This window comes from Mastomys coucha, unplaced genomic scaffold, assembly GCF_008632895.1.
Source record: "Mastomys coucha isolate ucsf_1 unplaced genomic scaffold, UCSF_Mcou_1 pScaffold8, whole genome shotgun sequence".
Taxonomy (NCBI): domain Eukaryota; kingdom Metazoa; phylum Chordata; class Mammalia; order Rodentia; family Muridae; genus Mastomys; species Mastomys coucha.
Genome location: NW_022196914.1, coordinates 38,540,106 through 38,565,561, shown reverse-complemented (window position 1 = coordinate 38,565,561; position 25,456 = coordinate 38,540,106). Strand labels below are relative to the sequence as shown.

At 36.9% G+C, this 25,456-nt stretch overlaps 1 protein-coding gene across 14 annotated transcripts in view; it reads right to left on the bottom strand.

Moving 5' to 3' along the window:
• Kiaa0825 (KIAA0825 ortholog) overlaps positions 1–25,456 on the bottom strand; it is a 422,279-nt gene that overhangs the window by 274,521 nt on the left and 122,302 nt on the right. For all 14 annotated transcript variants that reach the window (XR_004115610.1, XM_031359885.1, XM_031359884.1 and 11 more), the window contains 6 exons: positions 21,837–22,064; positions 18,782–19,047; positions 17,272–17,422; positions 12,936–13,126; positions 10,191–10,373; positions 456–566 (listed from right to left, as the gene is read on the bottom strand). Coding sequence is in view for 13 of the 14 variants with exons in the window: in XM_031359885.1 (XP_031215745.1) it covers positions 456–566; positions 10,191–10,373; positions 12,936–13,126; positions 17,272–17,422; positions 18,782–19,047; positions 21,837–22,064 (1,130 nt within the window). In the remaining variant the exon portion in view is untranslated. The remainder of the gene's footprint in view (positions 1–455; positions 567–10,190; positions 10,374–12,935; positions 13,127–17,271; positions 17,423–18,781; positions 19,048–21,836; positions 22,065–25,456) is intronic.

Below are 25,456 nucleotides of genomic sequence, written 5' to 3'. Positions count from 1 at the left end.
TGAATGCTTTTTCTGACTTTTAAGTGTTGTTAATTAAATAATAAAAATGAAAGATATTGTTCATAATTACAAAAGTTACTTCTCTCAACTTCTAAGGGAGACTCTGAGTTAAGCTAAATTGACTATCTAGTTTTGCTGTCTATATCACATAATTAGCTGTAGAATTGTCAAATCCCCAATTGTAAATCAAGAATGAATTTTTAAATAGCTAGGTAATTAGCTTCAATAGAATGAAGTTCTCAAAATCCACCTTTTCCCACTGCATAACTGAAGTTGTGAGCCAGAGGAACGCTTATGAGTGCTGTGGCCTCGATTTGGGGGCTTCACAAATTGTGGAGTTTCCCCAGTTCTTGTCAAATTCCTTTTTGTAAGACTCCAGTACACCCAAGAAGCAAATCTGTAAAGCTTGTAAAAGAGTCACAGAATTATAGAGTGTGGAATTTGAAAGTTCTCACCAGAGGAGAGAAGGGTAGAACTGTGACATACATGAAATCCAGTGCAATGGCTGGTTAAACAATGGAGGTAAGGAATTTGAAGCTGATTTGCTCACACCATGCTGAAAAGTCCTAGGGAAACAAAAAGAATTATTTTAGAATATGCGGGAAACATTAACTATGGAGAGCACTGAAATAATTTTGGAAATTAGCTCAGTTTTTACAAGCCAATTTACTTTTATATAAAGTGACATTTTATTGAAGACAATTCATCCACCAAAACAACAACAGAAACACACACACACACACACACACACACACACACACAACACATACACACACACACACATACACACACAAATCCAGAATCGAGAATTAGGATCCTAATAACCCATTGTATAGCAATCCTCACATAGAGGACAGTAGAGTTATGCCATTACAATTTAATTTTAGAAATTCACATTATGAAATTTGTTGAAGATAAATGCTTACATAAAGTACAAGGACTTTATGTACTCTATGTCTTTTACAACTAGTATTCTTGTATTCCATACAGCTTTAATCAACCTACACTCAGTAAATGCTATCAATTGTAATATTAGCTTCATTAATGTAATCACATTTAGCATAAGGTATATTTTTAACCATCAAAGTGATTTTATATGCTTTAGACAATAGATATAAACTTACAATTAACTTTATATGTTTTTAATGGCCCAGAGAGAGTTTTCAAGAGGAACTAAATTGAGAAATAGAGTATCATGATTTAAAATATAAAATACTTTCTCCAAAATATCTTGTCTACATTTCCACCTTTGGAAATGACTAATCAACTATAGCTCTTGATCTAATAAAGAAGGATTTGATACACAGGTACTTAGCAGATAACTTGGCTAAATAAAATTTTTTATAACTAGACTACATATTTGCCCACTTCAAATCAAGAGTAAAGGCTTTTAAAAATAGAATTGATTGAAGAGGTACTTTCCATATAATGAAGAAGCAATATTGTCTTTTTAAAAATTAAAATATAATTATATCACTTTCCACCTTCTTTCTCATAATACAAGAATTGATGGATCTTGAGGAACAAAGGCTCAACAGATCCATCATAGAAGTGTAGGCAGAAAGACTGCAAGAGCCAGAGAACCAGAAAGTCTGCTGTATCTCCTACAGATGACAGCCTAAACAAATAAGACCTAAAGAATGACAATATCAATGGAAAAGCTAGTGCATAAGGTAGAACCTGGTCAAAGTAGAATACAACTTTGTTGTGAAAAACACTCTCCCTATCACCTTACGCTGCCATCTTGCATTTCGTAATGTCATATTTTCTAAATTTGATTTTTTTCTCCCCTCATTGTCTTGCAGAAATGGATTATCTTCAAATAAGTCTATTTGGGAGATTTTTCTTTAGACATTCACTATATCATCATCTCCTTAAAACCCTTTTGCTTTAGCTTCAAGAAATTTCAGGTCAGAGAAAACCTCCCCAAACAGTTGTTAAAGTCAGGTATATATACTTGTTCAATGTAATCCACAGAGGGAAAGAAAATGGCAGACATAGGCTAGCTCAGTACCAGGGTGTGCGTTTTTAAGGGGTCTCTCATTTGTACCAGCAATGAGGAATTCCTGAAGAATTTCAAGCCCTCACTCTTGCTGGTCCCCGCTCACACAGCTCCCCCGACGCCTCTTTCCCTTCTCCTCAGAGAAGGGGCAGGACCCCTGGGTATCCCCCCAACATGGTACATCAAGTCACTGCAGGACTAGGTGTATCCTCTCCCACTTTGTCCAGACAAGGCAGCTCAGTTAAGAGAATGGGACCCACAGTCAGGCAACAGATTTAGGGACAGCTCCTGCTCTAGTTATTGGGGGAACTCTAAGGAAGATCAAGACAGGCCTGCATATCTACTACATATGTGCAGGGGATCTAGGTCCAGCCCAGGCTTGATCTTTGTTTGGTGTTTATCATCTCTGGGGAGCCCACAACAATCCAGGTTAGTGACTATATGAGTCTTCCTGTGGAGTTCCTCTGGGTCCCTGAATCTTTTCCCCCAACTCTTCCACAAGAATCCCTGAGATCCACAGCCAAACACTGGATAGAGTTCAGGGAATATTGGAGTTTCATGTCTTATAATACAGAGTTCAATAGCAGTAAGAGATGTAGATTGGAAGAGATTAAGGGTAACAACAAATATATGGTATTAGGTCAGTGATAAGAGCCTAGACTAGGAGACAAACATAAGTCCTAAATTAATAGAAAGAGGAATAGTCATTCTTTAATGACAAGGGGTTTAAGATGGCATGAGGGTGACAATAGGAAGAAACGTGAGTGTAAAGGAGTAGCCTAGAAAAACTCACAGAAATTTCACTTAAGTTTAGTTTCAGAGTTCTATGGACATTTGAAATACATCTAAAGAGAGGCATAGAGTAGGAACTTGAGTTTCCTGGTCTAGTATATACAAAAGAAGTCTGATTTGAAGATACCCATGTGGAAGTCATCACATGTGAGTGGAGGAATTCACTCACTGAAAGAGTGTGAGATGAAAAGATAGCCGAGGACAGATCTTTGGACCAGGCTTTAAAGCGTGACATGAGAAAAAGAAGTAGCAAAATGAAACCACAGAGAAAAAAGAAAATCAGAGAAACGGCAAAGAGCCAGGAGGAAATTATGTTAGGGAGGCTGGGTAAGAAGATGGCCAACAATGTCCACAGCTGCAGAGAAGGTAAACAGAAGAGACTACTGGAGTTAGTCACAGCATGTATGCAAAAGCCTTTGTCCTTGTTTGTTTAGCTGGATGGAGGGAGAAATGAAACTGCAGTGATTGAGCCAGTGGTAGGACACGCAGTGAATGGATCTCAATATAAACACAACAATGGAGGAAAAATGTTTCTAATATGGAAGAAAGTCAGCGCACTAGGCATTAGGTAGAAGTTATACTTCAAAGACTAAGGGCATAGAGTGGTAGATAAAATTTATCAGAAGAATAGTTGAAAAGATGTTCTCTAGCTGAGAAAAGAGACACAGTGATCAAAGACATAGCACGGGATGTAGGGGTAAATTGGGATGAAAATGTTTATTAAGAATGGACATGGAAAACCTCCCACCTACAGTTTGTCATGCCTGCAGGATGTGTTGGGACTGGAGGCTAGTGTAATCATCATCAGAGACCTCATCCAGCAACTGATGGGAGTAGATGCAGAGTCCCACAGCCAAATATAGGCGGAGGTCAGGGAGCTCTGTGGAGGAGAGGGAGGAAAGATTGGAGAAGCCATAGGGGTGGTCAAAGATATCACAGGAATACAGACAACAGAATCAACTCATCAGGATTCAAGTGGGCTCACAGAAATCAGGGAGCTTGTATGATCTGACCTAGATCCTCTACATATATGTTATGGTTGTGTAGCTTAGTGTTCTTGTGGGATTCTTAACAGTGGGAGCAGTGTCTGTCTGTGAATCTTTTGCCTTACCTGCCTTTGGGATCCTTTTTCACATACTGGATTGCCTTGTCCAACCTTGATTTGAGAGTATGTGGGTGGTCTTATTGTAGTTTGTTATGTCATATTTGGTTGATTTCCTCAGAAGGCCTGCTTTTTTCTGAGAGGAGGTGATATGGGGATAGGTCCAGAAGAAAGGGGAGGTGGATGGGGGAGAGACTAGGGGGAAGGTGAAACTACAGCCAGGATGTAATATTTGAGATAATAAGAATGATGATGATGGTAATAATGATAATAATAATAATAATAATAATAATAATAATAATAATAATAATAAATGTATATGGACTAAGGGATGTAGCCTAGTGGTAGAGAAGTTGCATAAAAACCCTGGGAAGCTGCCTGGATTAGAATAAAATGGAAGAAGGTAAAACAGATGCACAGTGGCCTATATTTTCTCAGAGAAGTACAAGGCTGCTAAGAAAACAGAATGAGGCAAGGTCAAAGAGTTGACCAAAGTTGAGAACATTTTGGATCTTGTGTAGGCATTATTTATTTATTTATTTATTTAGGCAACTTACTTAGCCTTCATTTTTCAGCTTGTAAATAGGAATATTACAATGTGGGTTCTGTGAGCTAATGCCTATCAAGTACAGTGTTTCAGTATCAATAAGGGTTCAGAAAAGGCAAGGTATCTTTATGAGAAAAACTGCAAGATGCCATTAGAAAACAAAGGCCCACAAACATCTCAAAACTGCTATGAAATTCCTAACAGTCTAAATACTTACCCACTTGCAATTTTATCATCAACAGCAGAAAAAAATATCACAGGATCTAATAATAGTGGAATAATTAACTGTTGCCAAATTTTCTTAGATTAAAAACCAAAGAAAACACAGCATTTGGCTGGGCGTTTCTGTCAGGATCTCACAGATCCTCGGGCCTGGCAGTAGTAAGGTTATTTAACTATCCAGGATGTTATGGCAGATGTTTATGGTCTCAGAGGGGGTGTGATGTGTGTGAGCATTTAATTCCACAGCAAGAGTCCAAATTAGTTTCATTATTCTGGAGAGTATAAGCGGGTGAAAATTGGTCTGCAAACTCAATGGGGGGATGAGATTATGAATTTTCTATTAGATAACCTCTAGTGACTTTTCAGTATATAGCTAAAAGTGATGATACTCTGGATAATTGATATCAGTGCACAAAATACAACCCTAAAACCTATAAAGGCACATTTCCTACAAAACATAATTTCTTTTATCCTTCTCTCATGTATTATATCCACAATACAATTTCCTCCCTCCTCCCTCCCAAGCGACCTCCCCCATCCACTCCTCCTCCATTTCTATTCAGAAAAGGTCAGGCCTCCCATGGACATCAATTAAACACAGTATACAAGTTGCAATAAGACTAGGCACTTCCACTTGTATCAAGGGTGGGCAAGATAATCCAGAAGGAAGAAAAGGATTCCAAAACCAGATGAAAGAGTCAAAGACAGCCCAGGCGCCCACAGCCCTGTGTTAGGAGTCCCACAGGAAGACCAAACCACATAAGTGTAATATATATGTAGAGGACGGGGTCAGACCATGCAGGCTCCCTGATTGTACAGATTCGGGGAGCCCATATGAGTCCAGATTAATTGGTTCTGTGGGGTTTCTTTGGTGTTCTTGACCCCACTCCCCAGCCCCTGTTCCTAAAATTGCTAAGCGCTTTCTGATTGAGGAAGAATGCACATCTTCTCTGTAGATTATCAGAATGTAAAGAGAGCTTTTCTTAGGGGCATAAACATGCCTTGTCCATCTTCCAGCATGAGGAGCCAGGCCCCATTCCTCTCCTTCACATCACACTGCATTTGTACTGGCCAAGCCATCACCCTGGACACTCTAGCCTAGATTCAGTTTCTTTTGCTTCTGATTCTCATGCATGTCTTAACGGTTTTTTCTTTTTTCTTTCCCAACAAATAGACTTGCTCTTGGGCTTATGTAACTGGGATAAAATAAATCCAAAGCACCCTAGAAGTGAGAACAGCCAAAAGCTAAAAAGACTTAGCTGGATTTATGCTTGGCTTCTGCCACTTGGAATTTGGCTGAAGGCCCAGCAGAGAGGTTCTCAGAATAAGATGTTAACAGAGTGTACCTCCAGGATGGGATTAAGGCATCTCAACAGAGGGTGCTCTATAAAGGTGAAGGTGTCAGGTCAGTCTTCTACGCATAGACCAGTAGCTGGGTCATTAGACACGTTCCATTAAAAATATCCAAGATTTTTGAAAATGATACATCAAATAATATTTAGATGTAGGCATACAAATGAATCTAACTTATCAACAACCTTGCTAGGATAAGAAACTTGTCTTTGGGAATAATTTTGCCTTGTCAAGCACTTTTCTCCCCCAATTTAAATATTTTTATTTCCTGTTCAATACTTTTTTCCCTCTTAGACAAGTTCTTGCCATGCAGGCAGCACAGGTTGCCAAAAGACCTGCAATCCTCTTGGCTTAGCCACAGGCATGTGCTGTTATGCCAGGCTAACCTAGATTCATGTTAGTAGCATTATTAAGATATATAATTCAATTATCACGTTTACATGCAACTAACCATTTCTTTGACATTCAAGATGGTTTTGCCCTCGTGTTCATTAGCTCCTCATTCCAATCTCTTCTGAACCACTAGTAATCCCTAATAGACTGTCTACAGATTTGCCAATGCTTCATGTTTCTAATGAATGGATGTCTATCTGTTTGTACTCAGCATGATGCTTTTGTGTTAGTTGTTGCTGTGGCATTTCTACCATCGAATACTATTTCTCTGTATGCGTCTGTTGACTCTTGTTTGCCTGTCCATGGGTGTGAGGGTTGTTTCTACTTTGTGTTACTGAGAAAAGTGCTGTCATGCCCACTCCCATACAATTTATATTTATATATTTTATTTGTGGTGTTTTTATGTAGTTATAGTTGTACTTATGTGTTTTCATTCTGGGGATCATAAGATCATATGCTTAACATTGCACATGAACATATGTTGTACCCCACATTTTAAAGAATTGCTAGTTTTTCAAATTGTGTCATTCATTCTTGAGATAGAAAAAGGTTTTCATTGAAAATATGCCCTACTATAGGGGATTGTGAAATAGTTAGGAAAATACATATAGACTAAGATCATAATCTAAAAGGACCTAACAATAGCATGTTTTTAAGTAGAACTATGGGTACTACTGTAGTAAGTAGTGACTCTAAAGCAATATGAGTCATCTCAAATGAACTCCACCATGATTCTACTATTCTTTGGCTTACTGTTGCATATCCTTTCCTGTTTTTTGTGATGCTAATTTTGACTGGCATATCAACACTTCTACTGAAATACCACTCCTTTACATTATTAAATGTTGGGATTGTAAACTTACACCATTTTTTTACAATTAGGAGATCTGGCATATCAAATTATTTTGAATAAGTAGTATTTCATTCTAACATTCAGAATTTATCATTCTTCCCTAAAATTATTTGGGAACAACTTAATAGGTCACTGTTGTGACCCTTGCACATAATCATAGTGGTGAGGAAGATAATAGTGTTTTGTTTTTGTCTTAACAGAAATCAAGTTCACTTGTCTAAATTCTTAGAAAAGACACTTTTGGTGTGGGGCAGTAGAGGTCTAGGAATTAATCTCAAATGCTCATGTGTACTTATGTGTCATACCTCACACAATCAAATAGTCTACAAGTGAACTTCAATGTAGAAAGCCATATGTGTGAATGTTTGTTTGTGAGAGACTGTGCTTATGAATAACCGCCCCCACAAAGAAACAACCAACATGTAATTTGGAAAATTCACATAGGTGTTTTATGTTTCAGCAGATCTTTTTCCCTGGAGGGCAAATTTAAAATACGCCTTTCACAACTTTCTACCAGACATTCATGAGGGGAAGCTTAGAAAATAACACATATTTTTATTAGGTTTCATTGTTCCTGAAAAGGTTTTAAAAATCATATGTTCTTGCCTTGAGATGTAGTGGTGCTACACTAGGCTCAGAACGAACACACTTTCAGCTTATCTGTCAGAACCACTTGAAACAAAGGCAGACCCCCTCCTTACAAGGCATGACATGCATGCCAAGTGACAAAGGCAGGTACAGATCATAAAAATTCAATGCTTTCAACATCTTATTGTTACTTTTCTTTCCCCAAGTCCTCAAAGCATATGGATTAATTTTTATCATGAGCTAGAGATGAAGGCTTTTTAGAATGTTAATAATCTTGATAACTTCCTAGCTCAGCTTTGTAAAGTAGCTCAAAAACCAATGGGGTTTTACAGAACACATCTCCCTCCTTGGCAAAGAAGACACTGCCTTAAAGATATCTCTTGTCGCAAAAATCAAAATACATTTCAAAGGTCTAGTTTATATTCTAGTAAACCAACAAAAACTTCATCAACATAAAAAGATGAAAGTTGTGAATATTTTTGCTCTGAGAACTATTGAAATCATGAAGATGCATTTAGATTTTTGCTCATACACAAAAGTGACATAGGCCTATGTTTTAAATTAAGAAAAACTAGAAGCAGTGTTTAGACAAAAAAATGTTCCATAATCCTGGTTGATATTAGCAATTTAAATTTGCTGTGTGAGATTACAAATGTACAAATCACAGAGATTTGAGAACTTACGAAGTTGAAATGTAGCAAAAGGCTACAGATTAAAAATAATGAATGTATGTTTCATTATTATTACTAAAATATGGAATCTGTGATCATAATTTATTTGTTTTACAAATGTCTTTGGGGGCTATATTTTTTCAATTCGTCTGTGACAAACCATGAAATTCAATATTGCTTCACCATGACCAATCCATGAAATTTGTTAGCTTTGTTCCTGGTTTTCACAAGGCCTTCTTCTGAGATGAACTGACCCATTGAACTGAGGGTGGAGTGACTTTCTCATCTATGGTAAATCAGTTTATTTCACTAGGATTTATTAGGGGCTTCAAATGTAAGCTTTTTATATTATAAGCCATTTATATATAATCCCAACCTTATGGTGGTTTTACTCACTGCTCTTCTGCTCCCTGAAAGAGTTATCTGCCTCTAAAACAAATTCTCAGCTTGTTTTGCAAGAAGAAAGAACCTTTTAGCAATGGCTATACTTCAAGTTGGAGTAGGGAAAGTGAAAACAAAGTTGTTAATTATTCTTAGAATATACTCAGAATAAAAACATGCATATCAAGCTAACCAAAATGCATAGAAAGGAACATTCTGCCTTATTTTTAACCTCAGTAAAAAAATTACATAAGCTATTTACTATTTAATAAAGTAAGAATATGTAATGATATAGTCTTTTATTATAAAAACAAACATTGGAGAGAATTTTTTAAAAGTATCATTTTTAATTGATGTAAAAATCATATTAAAGAAAATAGTGATTTTGTTGATTGTATGCACTCTACAACTTTGTTCATTAAAGTCTGCTCATCAGGTCTATTCCAAGGTTTATGATATTACCTAAAGAATCAAGCTAACTTGCAATTAAAAGTAGACTGAAATTTTTATATTTTACTTTTATTTGTAAGAAAAATATTTTATTTTTCCAATACAATTACCTATCTGCTTCTGCTTGCCATTACTATTTAAGACACTAAAATCTAACATTACAATCTTTGCCAGGTCTATTGAAAATATAAGACCATTAAATCTCTTTGATTTGAGCACATTTAGATTTTAAAAACATATTTATTAAAATTAGATACAATTATATTATATAAAAAAGGAAAACTACTGAGGCCCAGTTCCAGGGGATCTGACAACTTCTGGACTCACAGGCACCAGCAGCCATCTGTGTATATCCCTGCAAACATATAATTAAAAATGAGCCTTTCAAAAGCTAAAAGGTATCACACACACACACACACACACACACACACACACACACACACACACAAACACACATACACACACCTGATAGATTGTACTCAGAAAGTGAGAGGTCCTGCCTGGCACAACTATGGAAGCTCATAATCCCAGCACTCGGAAGGCTGAGATAGAAAGATCTCATCTTTGAAGTCAGTAAAGTCCATATAGCAAGAATGTTTCAAAAACCAGAAAATCAAAAAGCTGAAGCTTAAAATGTATTAAATGCATGGGGCCTACAGACACAAAACACATCAGAGTGAATAAATAGCTTTGGGAATTGGTTAGTGTTCAATTTATAAAATATTCCAATTTATGATATTAAGAATATACCTCAGAGTACTTAATTGGTATTTAATATAGAGTTCAGTAAGCAGTATGACAATAACTCAGATAAACAAAATGTATTTGATACTTACTTATATAATTCAGCTAATGGTGATGTCAAAATTGCTAATGTTGTAAAGAGATTGTTGCAGTGAGTATGAATTTTAAAAATTTTATGGTTGTTATATTTATGAGGATTCAAAATTTCCTGTCCAGAAGTACAAATTGACCATAACATGTTCTCAGTGCATATTAAGATTGCCGTGACATCAAGTCTATTGGAAAGAGAAAGAGAAATATATCATGTTAAATAAAATAGTAGTTTTGCTTGCAATATACTTCTAATCTGTATGTCTTATAAGCTTATATAAGAATGGAAAGATATGGCTGGATACCAGAGATATCTTCACAGATTCACCCAAACCAAGAAAACCCAAACCACTATTGGTTGCCTATAGATGGCCATGATATTATGGATGGCCCTTAAAGTCATTACTTTTATGAATGGCAAGAGTTACAATGGTGTTCTAGCAATGTTTTGAGTTTTGTTTGTTTTAATTTAATATTTTTATTTTTGAAGAACTTCATACATGAATGCTGCATGAAAATAATTCCTGCACCTCCCTCCTGCTCCAATTCTCCTTTGCTCCCTCTCAAATTTATGACCTCTTCTTTAATAATTGTTATATATGTCAATAATTCTTTGTACTATTATAATTCTCTTCCTGGAACTCAAGAGCTGGTTGTGAAATTATTGTGAGCAAAATATGAATTGACTGATAAGAGAATGTGCTATCACACACACACACACACTCACACACACACACACACACACACACACACACGCACATGCACATGCACACGCATACACACACAGACTGTAGGTCAATATTTGATAGCAGAATATGTATCCATTTCATCCACATGTAAACCATCAAAAATAAGTCAGAAGGTCAAGTAACATGCTCTTCCTGAGAGAGGGAGAGGTAATAAGGCATGACAAAGTACAAATTGAAATGCCTATATCAGAAATTCCTAAAATTATATTTATTTGTGAAAGAAGGCTGCATTATTTATCTTACTCATAAATGTTTTATCTCTATTGCTCATGTGTTTTTTGTCTAAATTTTAAGTACATTTTATTGTAATCAACACACACTAATTATACATACTTCTGAGGTCCAATATCTCAACCCATGAATACAATATGAATACAATATGTATATATATTAGTACCATGTATCACATGCATAAATTATATATATGTTATAGGGAAACTAGTAGAATATAGTAAATAATAGTAGTTATCACCTTAGGAAGCTTTAATTTTAGCTTCATTTCCTTTTAATTGTTTATAGTTTCTAATCTAAGAAACACACAGAAACACACACTCATTTTGATTTCTACAATAATACTTTCATATTAATCTTTCAAATACAAATATTCTTATATTTTACATAGAAAAATTAGAAGCAATCATTTTAAATTTGCATAACACTTTTGTATAATCATTAAGACAAAGTCTCCATAGTGCTATTAATTAATTAAATATATTATTTATTTCATGATCTAACTGTAAATTCAATTTTGATTTTACAAATATCTCATAATGATGGGCCACATAACAGCCAAAAGCAATTTGTGGTTCATTAGAAAGGTATTCTTTCCTCTAAAAAGGACTTTTATATCTATTCTCCAAAGCTCCATTGTTTTTTGAGTTCCATTTTATTTTTTAAACAGTTTGATCAGTAAGTAACTCAAACAACCTGTGCAAAATGCCGTATTTATGAAACAGGATGGTGGGCCTAAATGCCCTTCAAATCCCAGTGTGCTTTATAAGAACATGATTTTAGGAAATCAGTCCTTCTAAAAATAAAGACTAAAGGAAGTCTCTGGTGTCTGTGGGATCCTTCTAACATACATCTGAAAATATTATTTCCTATGGAAACTCAGGTTTTAATCGCATTAGACCAAGAGTATATAAAACAAAAGCCTTCTTCCATGTAGCTCACTGTCATCATTACGCTCATCTGTATTATATTCACTACCAAAATACTAGAATTAAACTCTAATTCAGTCTTTTATTTAAAACTTACTGTGTTTTGCTTCCCATTTTCTACAAATTCCCATTTTCTTGAGTTGGCTTTTAGTAAAATATAGAGCGGCAAAAATGAAAATGAAGGGAAAGCCAGGACAATGAATTAGAATATGTTTATTGTTTGTTTTTTCGACATAGGGTTTCTCTGTGTAGCCTTCCATGTCTTGGAATGGGCTTTGTAGACCAAGTTGACTTCAAATTCAGAAATGTTCCTGACTGCCTCCCAAGTGGTGGAATTAAACTCGTGCACCACCATGGTGGGCAAATACAGGTTTAAAACAAAGTAGTTTCCTTAACAAAAATAGCTACTCCATTGGAAAAGCATAGCAACTAAATAAAACAAAACACAACAAAACAAAATGAAAATGCTAAAATGCCTTGGTTGCTTAGGAGCAGGAGTCAACTCATGTCTTCACTGTAGCTTAGTTGTTGATTTCTCTGCTACAGGGCCTTAATTTGCTCTTATCTTCTTTTGTATATTTGACTTAGTCACACATGGGAACATTTCCTACAAGCAAAGGGGGTTGAATGCAACTGTAAGGCAAAGGAGCTGGGACATCATTAAGAACCAAGCTCTACTTTCTTACCTAAACGACCCAGACTTTAGAATGAGTACTCTTTCCTCTCAGATATTACAATTGCACTAAACATACAAGTTTTGTCTCGAGCATCAAAACCACATTCTGCTTTACAAGTTGATCTCAAAACAGTCTCCTTGAAAAGCAGCATGTTTCATTACCTTATCTGTGCAGTTCTCTTAGGACTGGGGTGCGTCTGAGCATATCTGGAGGCAAGGAGACCCAAGGATTTCTCCAGCAGCTCTGCTAGAATCTCCTGGGCCAGCTTAGGAGGCAGTATGGTCCAGAGATCATGATGCAGAGCCCAGCTGAAGTAATGCCACATCTGGATGGCGAAGGAACATCTTTCCCCCTGGCAAAATCATCACACATTAAACAAGAGAATAACATCTTCCAAAATGTCAGTGTTCTTCCTATGAACCTAATTAGTTCAGGCTGAAAGGAAATCATCATGGAGAGACTGCCATACTAGATGACCAAGAAAGATTTTAAACAAGATGTTAAACATCCTATTGACAAATGAACATATGTTTTATTTCAATTACGAATCAGTTATTCTAGTGTAAATCCAGACTACAAGCATTTAAACTATTCCTGATCTACCTGGCCCTGGCCTGCCTTCTAAAATTTACTTTGAAGTCATTTAACAAGTCATGATGATTATCTGAAATAAAAATCTGCCTAGATTGTTTATGGAGGGGCATTTCCCTGAGACAATTAGCATTACTGAGTTAATTTTACAATTCTTTCAGATTCCATATTCTCATGGAACTTCTGAGGACTGAAAGCAAACATGCATTAAATCTTAGGCACATTCCCGAAACCAAGTGTGGTGCTTAACTATTGAAAGCTGTTTGATTAAAGGTGCTTTAATAATAGTTTTACTAGCAATTGGTGAACAGTAATCTAATTTTCCACCATTTTGTAAAGTATAGGTCCATATTATCATTGAATGTTTTTACATACTTGCAAGGTGTCAGACTCTCATTTTTCCCCCATTCCTCCAGAGACCTTGTCCATGTGCTAGCTTTTGCCTGATCTCAGGAAACCGAAAGTGGCTAGGCCAAAGGGGGCAGGCAGTAAGGAGAAGATAGAGATTCACAAGCAAGCACTAACTAGTAATATGCTCTTGGGGATGTGTGATAATTGTTTGACCTCATCTCTTCAAACCCGATCAAAAGATTATGTGAAATAGGAAGAATAGAATGGGTTCTTCAAATGTAATTTGATTGTGTTAATACATCAAAACATAAAGCATTAAAATGTCCTATTTCATACCTAAATATTTATCTTTTGCAATCTGCTGTGTCCACTAGCATAGTTTTCAAATACACGGTATCTAATAAATACCTGCTCCTGCCTGGTGAGATGGGGCTCTCCTTCATCCTAGCTCTAGAGTGGCAGGAGAGAGGACTGAGATGAGCTTGAAGCCAGGCTGAGCTATTTAACAAGTTCCAAGCCACTCTGTGATACAAAATAAAATCCTGTCTCATAAAACGAGCAAAAAGAGCCCCCTCTTCTCCTAACTCCAAAGTTACTAGCTTCTCATGCAGATATTTCTTTACATGGCATTATTTTGGCAGTTACATTGATTACTACAATATTGTAGTCATTAAATAATAGTGATTGATTTTCAAATGATGCTACAAAAATGAATGGAACTATTATTGTGTAGGAAAGTTGGACTTGAAAGTATCAGAATTAGGTTCAAACAAGAAGGGACTTAGAGTAGGTGGTTTCCGACTTCCCTTAGGTGGGCTAAAAACTACTTAAAGAATAAGAAAGCAAAGCAAACGTAATTCTCCACTTGGTTTGTGGTATGTTTTAGGAACTCTTGTCAAACTGAGAGAGGAGTCTCAAAGCTTGCTTTACTCAGAGCTTCAGATGTTGCAAATAAAAGGCACCCCTGAGCCCAGTTAATGCTGGGACTGGTGGTGAGGGATGTGGCTGAGTACCACTGTGATCAAGACTTGCCGTGATTTTAAAATATAGAAAACCAGATCATTGTATAGTTATCCTTCAGCACAGAGATTTTGTTTTCTGCTCAAAATGTACTATGTGCATTTTAAAGACTATAAATTGAATCATGCTTTTGAGGTTTTTTTGTAAAGACAAAAACGCCCTTTGTTTTTAGCAATTCTTCCTAAATGAATACAATTTCAGTATGGGTGTATGAGTGGCAGTGGTTTTGTTATGCTAAATATGACTTTACTTTTTGACCAGTTTTCCTGATGTTGTCATTTCAAAAGTATTCTGTAGTAAACATCCGTTATTGTAAACCCATTATAATATAAACAGATGTGAGCATTTGCTTAGATTATACATCAGGAAACAAGCATCTGGGCTGGATTATGGAAGCCACTCAGCATTATCTCTGAACAGATAATTCTTTACTCTTTGACTATTGGAAAACACAAGTTACTAAAATTGAGTATAAGTCAATTTATACAGAAAGTTTAATTTTAAACATGCAGTCTCAATACCCATTGTACCATCTGAGCAAAACTACAACAGGCAGGGCCTGGCTCTTTAGATCCTGTAGCCTGACATGCTTAGAATATTGAAATATTTGTGTCTAGTTTACTTGCTTTCATAAAACATGAGCAAACATCACTCCCTAGTGTGTAGATTCTATTTTCTCTACTTCACTGTGCACGTGGGCCTTGGTTTCTCTGAGATCCCTGTCCAATCCTTCATTTCCAATCAGCCATGCATTATTTCACTTTTCCTAATGTAGTCCTTTCCTACAAATCAGCTGACATGGGGCTGAGGAGGAAAAAAGGAGCCAGTAAGCAAGATACAACCATGTCAGGTACACCACTTGTCAAAACAGTTTAGAACCGGGGCTACTGGAACCATCTTATTTTGGGTAAATAGAAAACAGCATCACTTTATTTTCCCTCTACACACAAAGAACAACCATTAACTCTGCAATTAAATTGTAACTACCGACCATGCAAGTATAAGGAAGCTCAAGTACCATGTAAACACAGAGTAACAGTTTCTTCATTTCTGTTCTTAAAGATAAAGCCTTATCATAAGATCTAAGAGCTGTGTGTTTGTTACGTAGTATTTTTTTTTTTTTTGTAAATACTTGATAACTCCCATCACAGATTCTCAGCACATACACTTATTATTTACAGGGCACAATTGTTCTAGTCCTTGATTTGCATAGGAGGAAACAAATATCCTGAGGATGTACCAAAATGATATCTATTCTTCGCTGGAAACATCATACAAAATTGTTCATTAGTACCCGGACATATTGAAACAGTTTCAAACAAGATGGCTCCACTTTCTGTCTCTGTGTTTACCTCAAGGCAAGTAGACTGTGCAATGCTGCCAGGAGAGGGGAGACCAATACTTTCTTTCTTATCTCAGGCTGCCAGCTGTACTGTTGCCCCTTCATCTCTCACTCTGCTCACTGCTACCACTAATGCTTGAAGTATGCTGAGTTTGGAACATGATGTATGGATGCTCTTGCAAAGGAAAAAGTACCTGGGGAGGGCTTTAAGAGGAGAAGAGACAGCCTGAGGAGTACAGGAATGTCTTTAAGAGTTTCTTATTAGTGGCTCCTCTGTCTTAACAGCACCTATGATATCTCAGTCACAAACACTTCCCGTGCTGAGGAATAGCAAGAGTGATTGCTGAGAAAAGCTCATTCTCCCTTTCTAAATACTCCACAGTAGCTCAGACAGATCAAGGGAAATGAAGATCATAAGATGTCATCCAGAAGAAAGGGTGGGATGGAAAAGCTAAGAAACACGAGCTGGTCATTGAAACTTTTCAGCCTCAAAAAATTTTAAAGATATATAAATATTTTACCCTTGCATGGAATTAATTTTAAATATGGTGTGGTCTATATGTAATCTGTAGGATTTAGTGAAAAAGAAGGGAGTGAAGACCGGCTATGAAAATTTTAATTGATTCTCAGTTTGGTTATGTTGGGGATTATTTAGCTATCATTTGGTAGATGTTTGGGATTTCAAAACAAGCTGAATGAAAATAGAGAAATACAAAATAGTAAGATGCACCTTAAAATGTGCCCTTAAGAATTAGAAGTAAAAAATAAGCATAAATGTAAGGTTACTTAATAATAAGTACTTATTAAACAGGATAAAAATACACACCAAGGAAAGGTGTAAGGACATGTATAGCTGGTAGCTTTGGAAAAAACACAAAGGGATCCAGCCAGCTCTTGTTATCTCTGAGTTGTCATTGAATCTCATTATACCCCGGTTCAGACAGTGCTGCAATCCTGCAACTCAAATTAAGTTATTTTTACTTTTAAGCAGAAGGGGACTTCTGATGTCTAATTTATTTCAGGTTTCTAAAGACCGTGTTTTTCCTAAGTACAAATTCAATATTTAAAAAATATTATCCTAACAGGCTTCGTGTTTTAGTAACATGGAGCTCATGCTTCTCATTAGCTAGAAAGCAGGTAGGCAGTAAAACATATTTGTGTAAAAAGGATGAATAGTAAACTTAACTTCACACCTCATAAAAAGCTTTGTAGTCATCCCAGTGGTGGCTCTCAGCATCCTGTAAAATGCTTGTAGCACAAACTCTGACGCAGTAGTCCGTAACCTGAAACTGTACAGTGTTGATGAATTCCTGATAGCGCTGGACAGGCACCAGGAATATGGGTCTGTTCAGAGGGAATGATCAAAGAGACAGAGATTTAAGGCCTGTGCAGTAGGAGGTAACAACCCCCAGCACTACAAATGGTTTTCATTATTAGATATCAATCATTCATTTCCTCCCAAAGCTGAAGACTGTATCCACATTCACTTTCCAAAAAGAAAAAGTGGGTGGGGGGAGCCTGTCTTTGTTTTGCAAGTCCTTTGAAATGTACATCTGCTGTTCTACAAATATGCACTTCAACTGGAGACAAACTGTATTGTCAATACATCATTCAAAACTAAAAGTATTCTTTGTAAGCCTATTATTAGAGATCAATGCATTATTTAGGCATTAGGTTATCATTATTACTGGAGAACAACATACACTTGTCAGAATGAACTGTTCTAAAGCTATCACACATCTCATACACACTCTCTTTATTTTTTAAAAATTGTAATTTTGTAGATGTCAATTATCTTATAAACTGTTGTAGAATAGTCTACTGAAATGAAGTGATTTCTGCCATATTTTGTTTATAAATTCAAGTATGAATCACAACATCTGACGACTTATGAGAATTAAAGAAATAACATAACTGTATCCTACACTGAGCCAAATTTATTTCACTTTTATCTTCGGCTATTTATATCACACTTCTGTCTTTCATAGCTAAAGAGGCTATGAAGGCTGAATAAAGAATATAGAATAGATTCTGGGACTGCACTGGACTTCCAAGTCCACATGCTCATTTCAAGGAGCCATACTAGGATTTACAAAATTCATGTGTAACCAAAAAGACTACTTGATAGCACCCATGGCAATTTTTATCTCTATACAGAAAACATATTGTATTTTTAGACTACTAGTGCATGAGAATTAAGATTGGCAGATGCTTCCTCTTCAAATATTATGGATAGTTTATTACTAAATAGATGTCCTGCAATATGTTTACACTAGGCACAACGATGGATTGAAATGCATTTATTCACTCTGGCAGTTCCTACCAGCCTGTTGGATGGGAAGCAAAAGCAAAAAGTGACTATTTAACGAATGTTTATTACAGGACAGAAACAAGTTTGATCTTCCTTTTCTATGTGGTCAGTTTAATGTGCATTAGGAAAAGGGCAGGGTAAAATGCAGTCTTGGCATGAAACCATGCCGAACACTGTGTGCACTTTTGTGCATGTCTCTAGTAGAGATTGCCTTTGTTAGTATCTACACATTTGTTCAACATGACCCATATTTGACCTTTTAAGCATTTCCTAACAGAGAAAGATGAAAACAATCACTGCTCCTCAGTGATTGTCAACATTTACATTCTGTGAAGCCCGAAGAGTGTGTGTTTCTTGAAGCATGAACATCAGCTTCATTTAAAGACACTCACTTCTTAGTTGTCTCCTTCATCAGATTATCGTAGTGAGTGAACCGTTGCAAGATGTACGCTGCGGAGGACAGGATGATGTGCAGGTTCTTCAGAGGCACTCTGGAAGGAACCTCCTTTCCTCGCTCCTGCAGTCTTTCCAGGACAGCTGTTGCCACTTTACAGCAGGCCTCCACCAGGTTCCCTCTAATTTCCTGAGGAGAATCATCTCGGCATGCCAGAGCCAGTGGAAGCATTGTATCAAGCTTTTCCATGATGTCAGAACAAAACTAGGGAGAAATAAATGTGGCGCAGAGTTATTTGTATTCTGACAGCACCGTGTAATTTATATACAATGGAGCCAAATTCTTAAATAATGAATTTGGCATCAAACATAAATATAATGACGCAGCTTTATAACAATCAATTTTTCAGTTGTAGAAAGTTAAATGTTTCATGTCAAATAAGAAAATACCAAAATGATGTCTCTCTATATATAACCTTCAAACCTTATGCTCACCAGACAGACATTATGAAAGGCTCACGAGCCAGCTTTACGTGACAATACTTTTATGCGTAATCAACAGAACTCAAAATAAATGTACTCTTGATATTAACTTCACATTACTTTTGAATTTCACCTAATTTCCTTCTACTAAATTTCCACATATAAACAAACATATTTTACAAAACAATATACAGAATATCAGTTTGGCCTAAATAGTTCAGAAGCAACAGGAACAAATATCATGCAATCTCTTTTTATGGCTAAGGAGTCAGCATATTTCAGAAGTGTTGTGTCTGTTTTCTGCTATTTAATATGTATCTGGTCTCTATGATGGGTGAGGGGCTGAAGGCACCATCTTGCCTCGAGTCAGGAGGGCTCCCCAGAAAGGTTTATATAGAGTCTCAGACTGCTGAGTTTACAGTGGGTTTACTGCAGAGTATCTGTACTGAACCTCTTTACATCTCCTCCGCATGTTCTCATGACTTTCAAAACAGGGTAGGATAGTCATTCAGGTGGAAATATTTTTTTTATCAGATATTTTCTTCATTTACATTTCAAATGTTATCCCCTTTCAGGATTTCCCCTCCAAAAATCTCCTATCCTCCCTCCCCTCCACCTGCTCACCAACCCACCCACTCCTGCTTCCTGGTCCTGGCATTCTTCTAACACTGGGGCATCCAGACTTCACAGGACCAAGGGCCTCTCCTTCCATTGATGACCAACAAGGCCATACTCTGCTACATATGCAGACGGAGTCATGGATCCCTCCATGTGTAATCTTTGGTTGGTGATTTACTCCCTGGGAACTCTGGTTTTTTCATATTGTTGTTCCTCCTATGGGGCTGCAAACCCCTTCAGATCCTTGGGTCTTTTCTCTAGCTCCTCCATTAGGGACCCTGTGCTCAGTCCAATGCTTGTCTGAGAGCATCCACTTCTGTATTTGTCAGGCACTGGCAGAGCCTCTCAGGAGACAACTATATCAAGCTTCTGTCAGCAAGCACTTGTTGGCATCCACAATAGTGTCTGGGTTTGGTGATTGTATATAGGATGGATCCCCAGGTGGGGGCAGTCTCTAGATGTCCTTTCATTAAGTCTCTGCTCCATATTTTCTCAAAGAACTCAAGTTAGACTCCAGAGAACCAAATAACCATATTAAAAATGGGGTACAGGGCAGTGGTGGTGCACACGTTTAATCCCAGCACTTGGGAGGCAGAGGCAGGTAGATTTCTAAGTTTGAGGCCAGCCTGGTCTACAGAGTGAGTTCCAAGACAGCCAGAGCTATACAGAGAAACCCTGTCTCAAAAAAAGCCAAAAAATAAATAAAAATAAAATAAAGAAAAGATTTTGGGCTGGAGAGATGGCTCAGCAGTTAAGAGCAATGATTGCTCGTCCAGAGGTCCTGCGTTCAAATCTCAGCAACCACATGGTGGCTCACAACCATCCATAATGAGATCTGATGCCGTCTTCTGGTGTGTCTGAAGACAGCTATAGTGTACCTACATATAATAAAAACTGGGGTACAGAGCTAAACAAAGAATTCTCAGCTGACGAATATCAAATGGCTGAGAAGCACCTAAAGAAATGTTCAACATCCTTAGTCGTCAGGGAAATGCAAATCAAAATGACCCTGAGATTCCACCTCACACCAGTCAGAATGGCTAGGATAAAAAACTCAGGTGACAGCAGATGCTGGCAAGGATGTGGAGAAAGAGGAACACTCCTCCATTACTGGTGGGATTGCAAGCTGGTACAACCACTCTGGAAATCAGTTTGGTGGTTCCTCAGAAAATTGGATATAGTACTACTACTATCTGAGGATCCAGACATACCTCTCCTGGGCATACACCCAGAAAATGCTCCAAGATGTAATAAGGACACATGCTCCACTATGTTCATAGCATCCATATTTATAATAGCCAGAAGCTAGAAAAGCCCAGATGTCCCTCAACAGAGGAACGGATACAGAAAATATGGTACATTTACACAATGGAGTACTGCTCAGGTATTAAAAACAATAAATTTATAAAATTCTAAGGCAAATTGATGGAACTAGAAAATATCATCCCAAGTGAGGTAACCCAATCAAGAACACACATGGTATACACTCACTGATAAGTGGATATTAGCCCAGAAGCTGGGAACACCCAAGATACAATTCACAAACCACATGAAGCTCAAGAAGAAGGAAGACCAAGGTGTGGATACTTTGGTCCTTCTTAGAAGGGGCAACAAAATACTCATGGGAGGAGATACAGGGGTCGGGTGGAAAGATTTTTAAAGCTCACTGTAACACAAGTTGGCTCCCTTTTACCTCTCAAACGTCTCCTCAGTCATTCCAGCTCTGACAGCTCACTGAGACCCCCTTTTAGGTTGCTTCAGAAGAAACAGAGACACAGGTTCTTTTGGTAGTTCTGGACGATAGGCAGTAGAGAAGAAAATCAACCGTGGACGGGGCACCATGTGCTTTCCACATAGGCTGCTTTTACAGTCTTCCTCAAAAGGAAGAGAATCAATATGATGTGATGCCGTGGTAGGTGGCAGCGATCTGAAGAGATCCCATCTGATACTTACCTTGGCCACTCTCTTTGGTTGTTCCTCCCCTGGAAATATGTGACCTTCTGGCCAAACTTGTGGGACATTTACAAGGTTTATAGTGTAGTTCGCAGATGAGGTCCTTTCAGTTTGTTCCTGTTGGAGAACTTGGGTGGAAAAATCTTCAATGGCTGTGGATATGCAATGTGCTATGGCAAGAGATACTTCTTTAAATGCATTTCTCCAGCCAAACTCTAATAAAGTAGCCTGAAATATAAATGTATGTAAAATCACATTCATTTAGCACAGGAGCAAGTTTTTCAGTAGTTATAGATATAAAATTAGTACTTTCATTCAACATATTGAATAAAGGTATCTGAAAACCATTCTTACAACCTGAAGAATATTACCTTGTGAATGAAGCAATATACAAAAACATGTGCATTCTTTACACACAGCAATATACTGACATTTCACTTTAATTCTTCGTGAATTTAATCAACTACTTTTTTCAAAATTTAATCTTTTAAGTATAGTTCAATAAAACTATCTTTAACATGAGCTGAAAGCTACAGTTACAGCCTATCACATAAAACAACCTTGAAATTCAACACATTTAATAAATTCTAGATTAGATTTTTATAGCCTTTTTATAGTTTACTATTAACAAGAATTGCAACATAAGTTAGCATTTAATATTCAATCTTTGATTTCTTTTTTAATCTCTGGATTCCAGATAAGATAAAAAGGAAAACAGCAAAAATATGTTTCTCTGAGAAAACATACATTGAATCTTTCTAGATTCTAACTTGCTTAGAATTTTATTCATTCCCTCCATCCACAAAGGGGTAGTCACTACTAGTTTTGCACCAAGCAATGAGGACGTAAAGTGGTCTGCATTGCCTTGTATGTGGAAAGACCATCACTGGCACCACAATTATTCTTCTTTAGTGGTTTATGATATATTTTGATTTTATAGTCCATTTTCATATGCAGCTCTTTCACACAGTATTTCTTTTCTTCTTTTGACTCTATTTTCTCTTTTACAGTTTCTATCAAATATAGTTTGATCATAATTTTTCTACCCTACCTGGAGACCTGTCTATCCACTGAACTTCATGTTGTTTCTCTTGCTTAAAACAACACAAACAAAAAATGAATGACATAATTTGACGTCCGAATTGGCTTTTGTTACTGTGATAATATACTATGAGAAAATGCAACTTAGAGATGAAAGGTTTATTTGGCCTACACATACCAATCCTAGTTAATCATTGAAGAAAATCTGAGAAGAAGCTGGAGACAGGAACATAAGCAGGAGCCATGAAGGGGTGTTCCTTACTGTCTTGTTCTCCATAGCTTGCTCAGCTCAGCTATGTTCAATCTAGGAACAGAGTTGGCACTGCCCACAATGGGATGGGTCCTCCAACATCAAAAATCAACCAAGAAAATACCTCACAGACTCACCTACAGGGTCCTTCAGTTAAATAACCCTCCTCACGGAATAGCTTATGTGAAATTGACAAAAATGAATTGGTACACTTGGTTCAATTTTGTTTTAAGTTTTGGTCACATGTGGAAATATATCTGTCAATGTAAATGTCTTCCAAACTCCCTACTGCACTCTAGAGTTCTATAGCTATACACAGTAAGCAGATTAAGTCTATGTTTAAAAATCAAGCTCTGTCTTAGTGTACCTGGTTTGTAGTAACTTGTTACCTACTCCAGCTATAGAAGACTATGGGCTCAGGACTAAATAAATGGCTCAGCAGTTAGCAGTGCTTGAATGTTCTTGCAGAGGACCAGAGTTCTGTTCCCAACACACGTCAGGCGACTTCAAACCTCATTTAACTCCACTCCTAGCAATCCGGTGCCTTGCTTTCTGGCTTTCTCTGGCACCTGCACACATGTATACATAACACTCCCATACTCACATACATACATAGTAAAATTAACAAAAATAATTTTAAGGTAGATCCTGTGCCCTATATCCCTAACTAAATTTTTGTTTTTTCTTGATATTAGAGATTTTAGATGAACTAGATGGTTTCTATGGCACCTTTCAGTCTAAGAGTGCTGAGGTCAGGACTTGAGAGATGGCGAAGGGCCTTGTTACGCAAACCTGAGGATCTCAGCTTGATGCCAAAGTCCAAGAAAAGAACATATTCCTGAACATTGCCCTCTGACCTCCACCATAATCCTGGCATGTATGCATCTTCACTTGCACTCACACGCATGAACATGTACACATATACAATAATGAGTGAGAATCAACCTATGAATTACGGAGATCAAAATCATTAGCCCAATTTGTTATATGTACATCTAATACAACACAATTTTAAAACATTTTTTACAACTATAGAAAATAATAAGTGTGGCTTATATATAGCTCATGAGTCTATAACTTGGAAGTCAAAATAACAGATCTTGTTTTACTATAGTTAAAATGTAACTAAACTTTCTTGTCTAAATATTATTTGATCCTTTATCAACATAGAGCAGAAAGCAATCTCTCAATTATATTTGAGTACAATTAGCCAATAACTTAATCTCCTTGTTTATATGTGAAGGCCAGAGGACAACTTTCAGGAATCTGATCTTTTCTTCTATCTGGAATGCAGGCATCAAACTTAGGTCATTAGAGATAGAAAAATTACAGCTTGTGACATAACAGTAGCTCATTGGGACTTATTTATGACAAAATGTTTAAGGAAACCACCTCTATAAAAATAAAAAGAAACAAACGAAGACCCTAGTTTCTTTTCGTGCTCCTTTATTGAAGCACAAATATTCATTAAAATCTCTCATACACTTAAAGAATATGTTTGGTAAAATTTGAAACTGATGGCTGTGGCTAGAGTCACATTCTCCATCTTTTCCTCTGCTTGTGCAGAGGGCTATGTTTTCCTGAGATAATTGATATCTGACTGTAATCTGCTCTTCTACATGAATTCTCCTTCCACATATGAGAAACAAAGACATAAATCACTGCTCTTATAAAGAAAACTGAAAACCTCTATTCAGTGAAACCATCTTCTAAAAGTCTATTTGTTTTCATGAAAGATTGCTTAGTTCTTCTCTTCTTATCTGATATTTGGCATCACATACATTATTCCACTTAAAGTAAAGAACATTTGTTAGTTAATCCAAGAAAACAAGGAAGAACTGAGAGCCTTTCTCTTCAGGGCACAACAGTTAAGAATTACTAAATCTTATCTTCTATTACCTAATGCTAGATTCATGCTGAGTTTATTGATGCTCTGTTGTTGAAGCTTTCTGAGACAGGGAACTGTTATAAACTACACAGATGCTGGTCTTTTAAAATATTTATACTGTGTCTTTCTAACGATTAAGTGAGAAAGCAGAAACCACTCAAAGAATTTCAAAAGGAAGTTATTTATTGATAACTATTATGGTTATATGTTCTATCAGTGGTTCTCAACCTGTGGCTTGGTACCCTTTCGGGGCTGCATATCAGGTATGTACACCAAAATTCATAACAGTAGCACAATTACAGTTATGAAGTAGCCACAAAATAATTTTATGGTTGTGGTCATTGCAACGTGAGGACGTTTCTTAGAGGGTGGCAGTAGTAGGAAGAGCCTCACTGCTCCATAGGTGCGTGTTTGCACACATGCACCCAAAAGGTGCTCTTG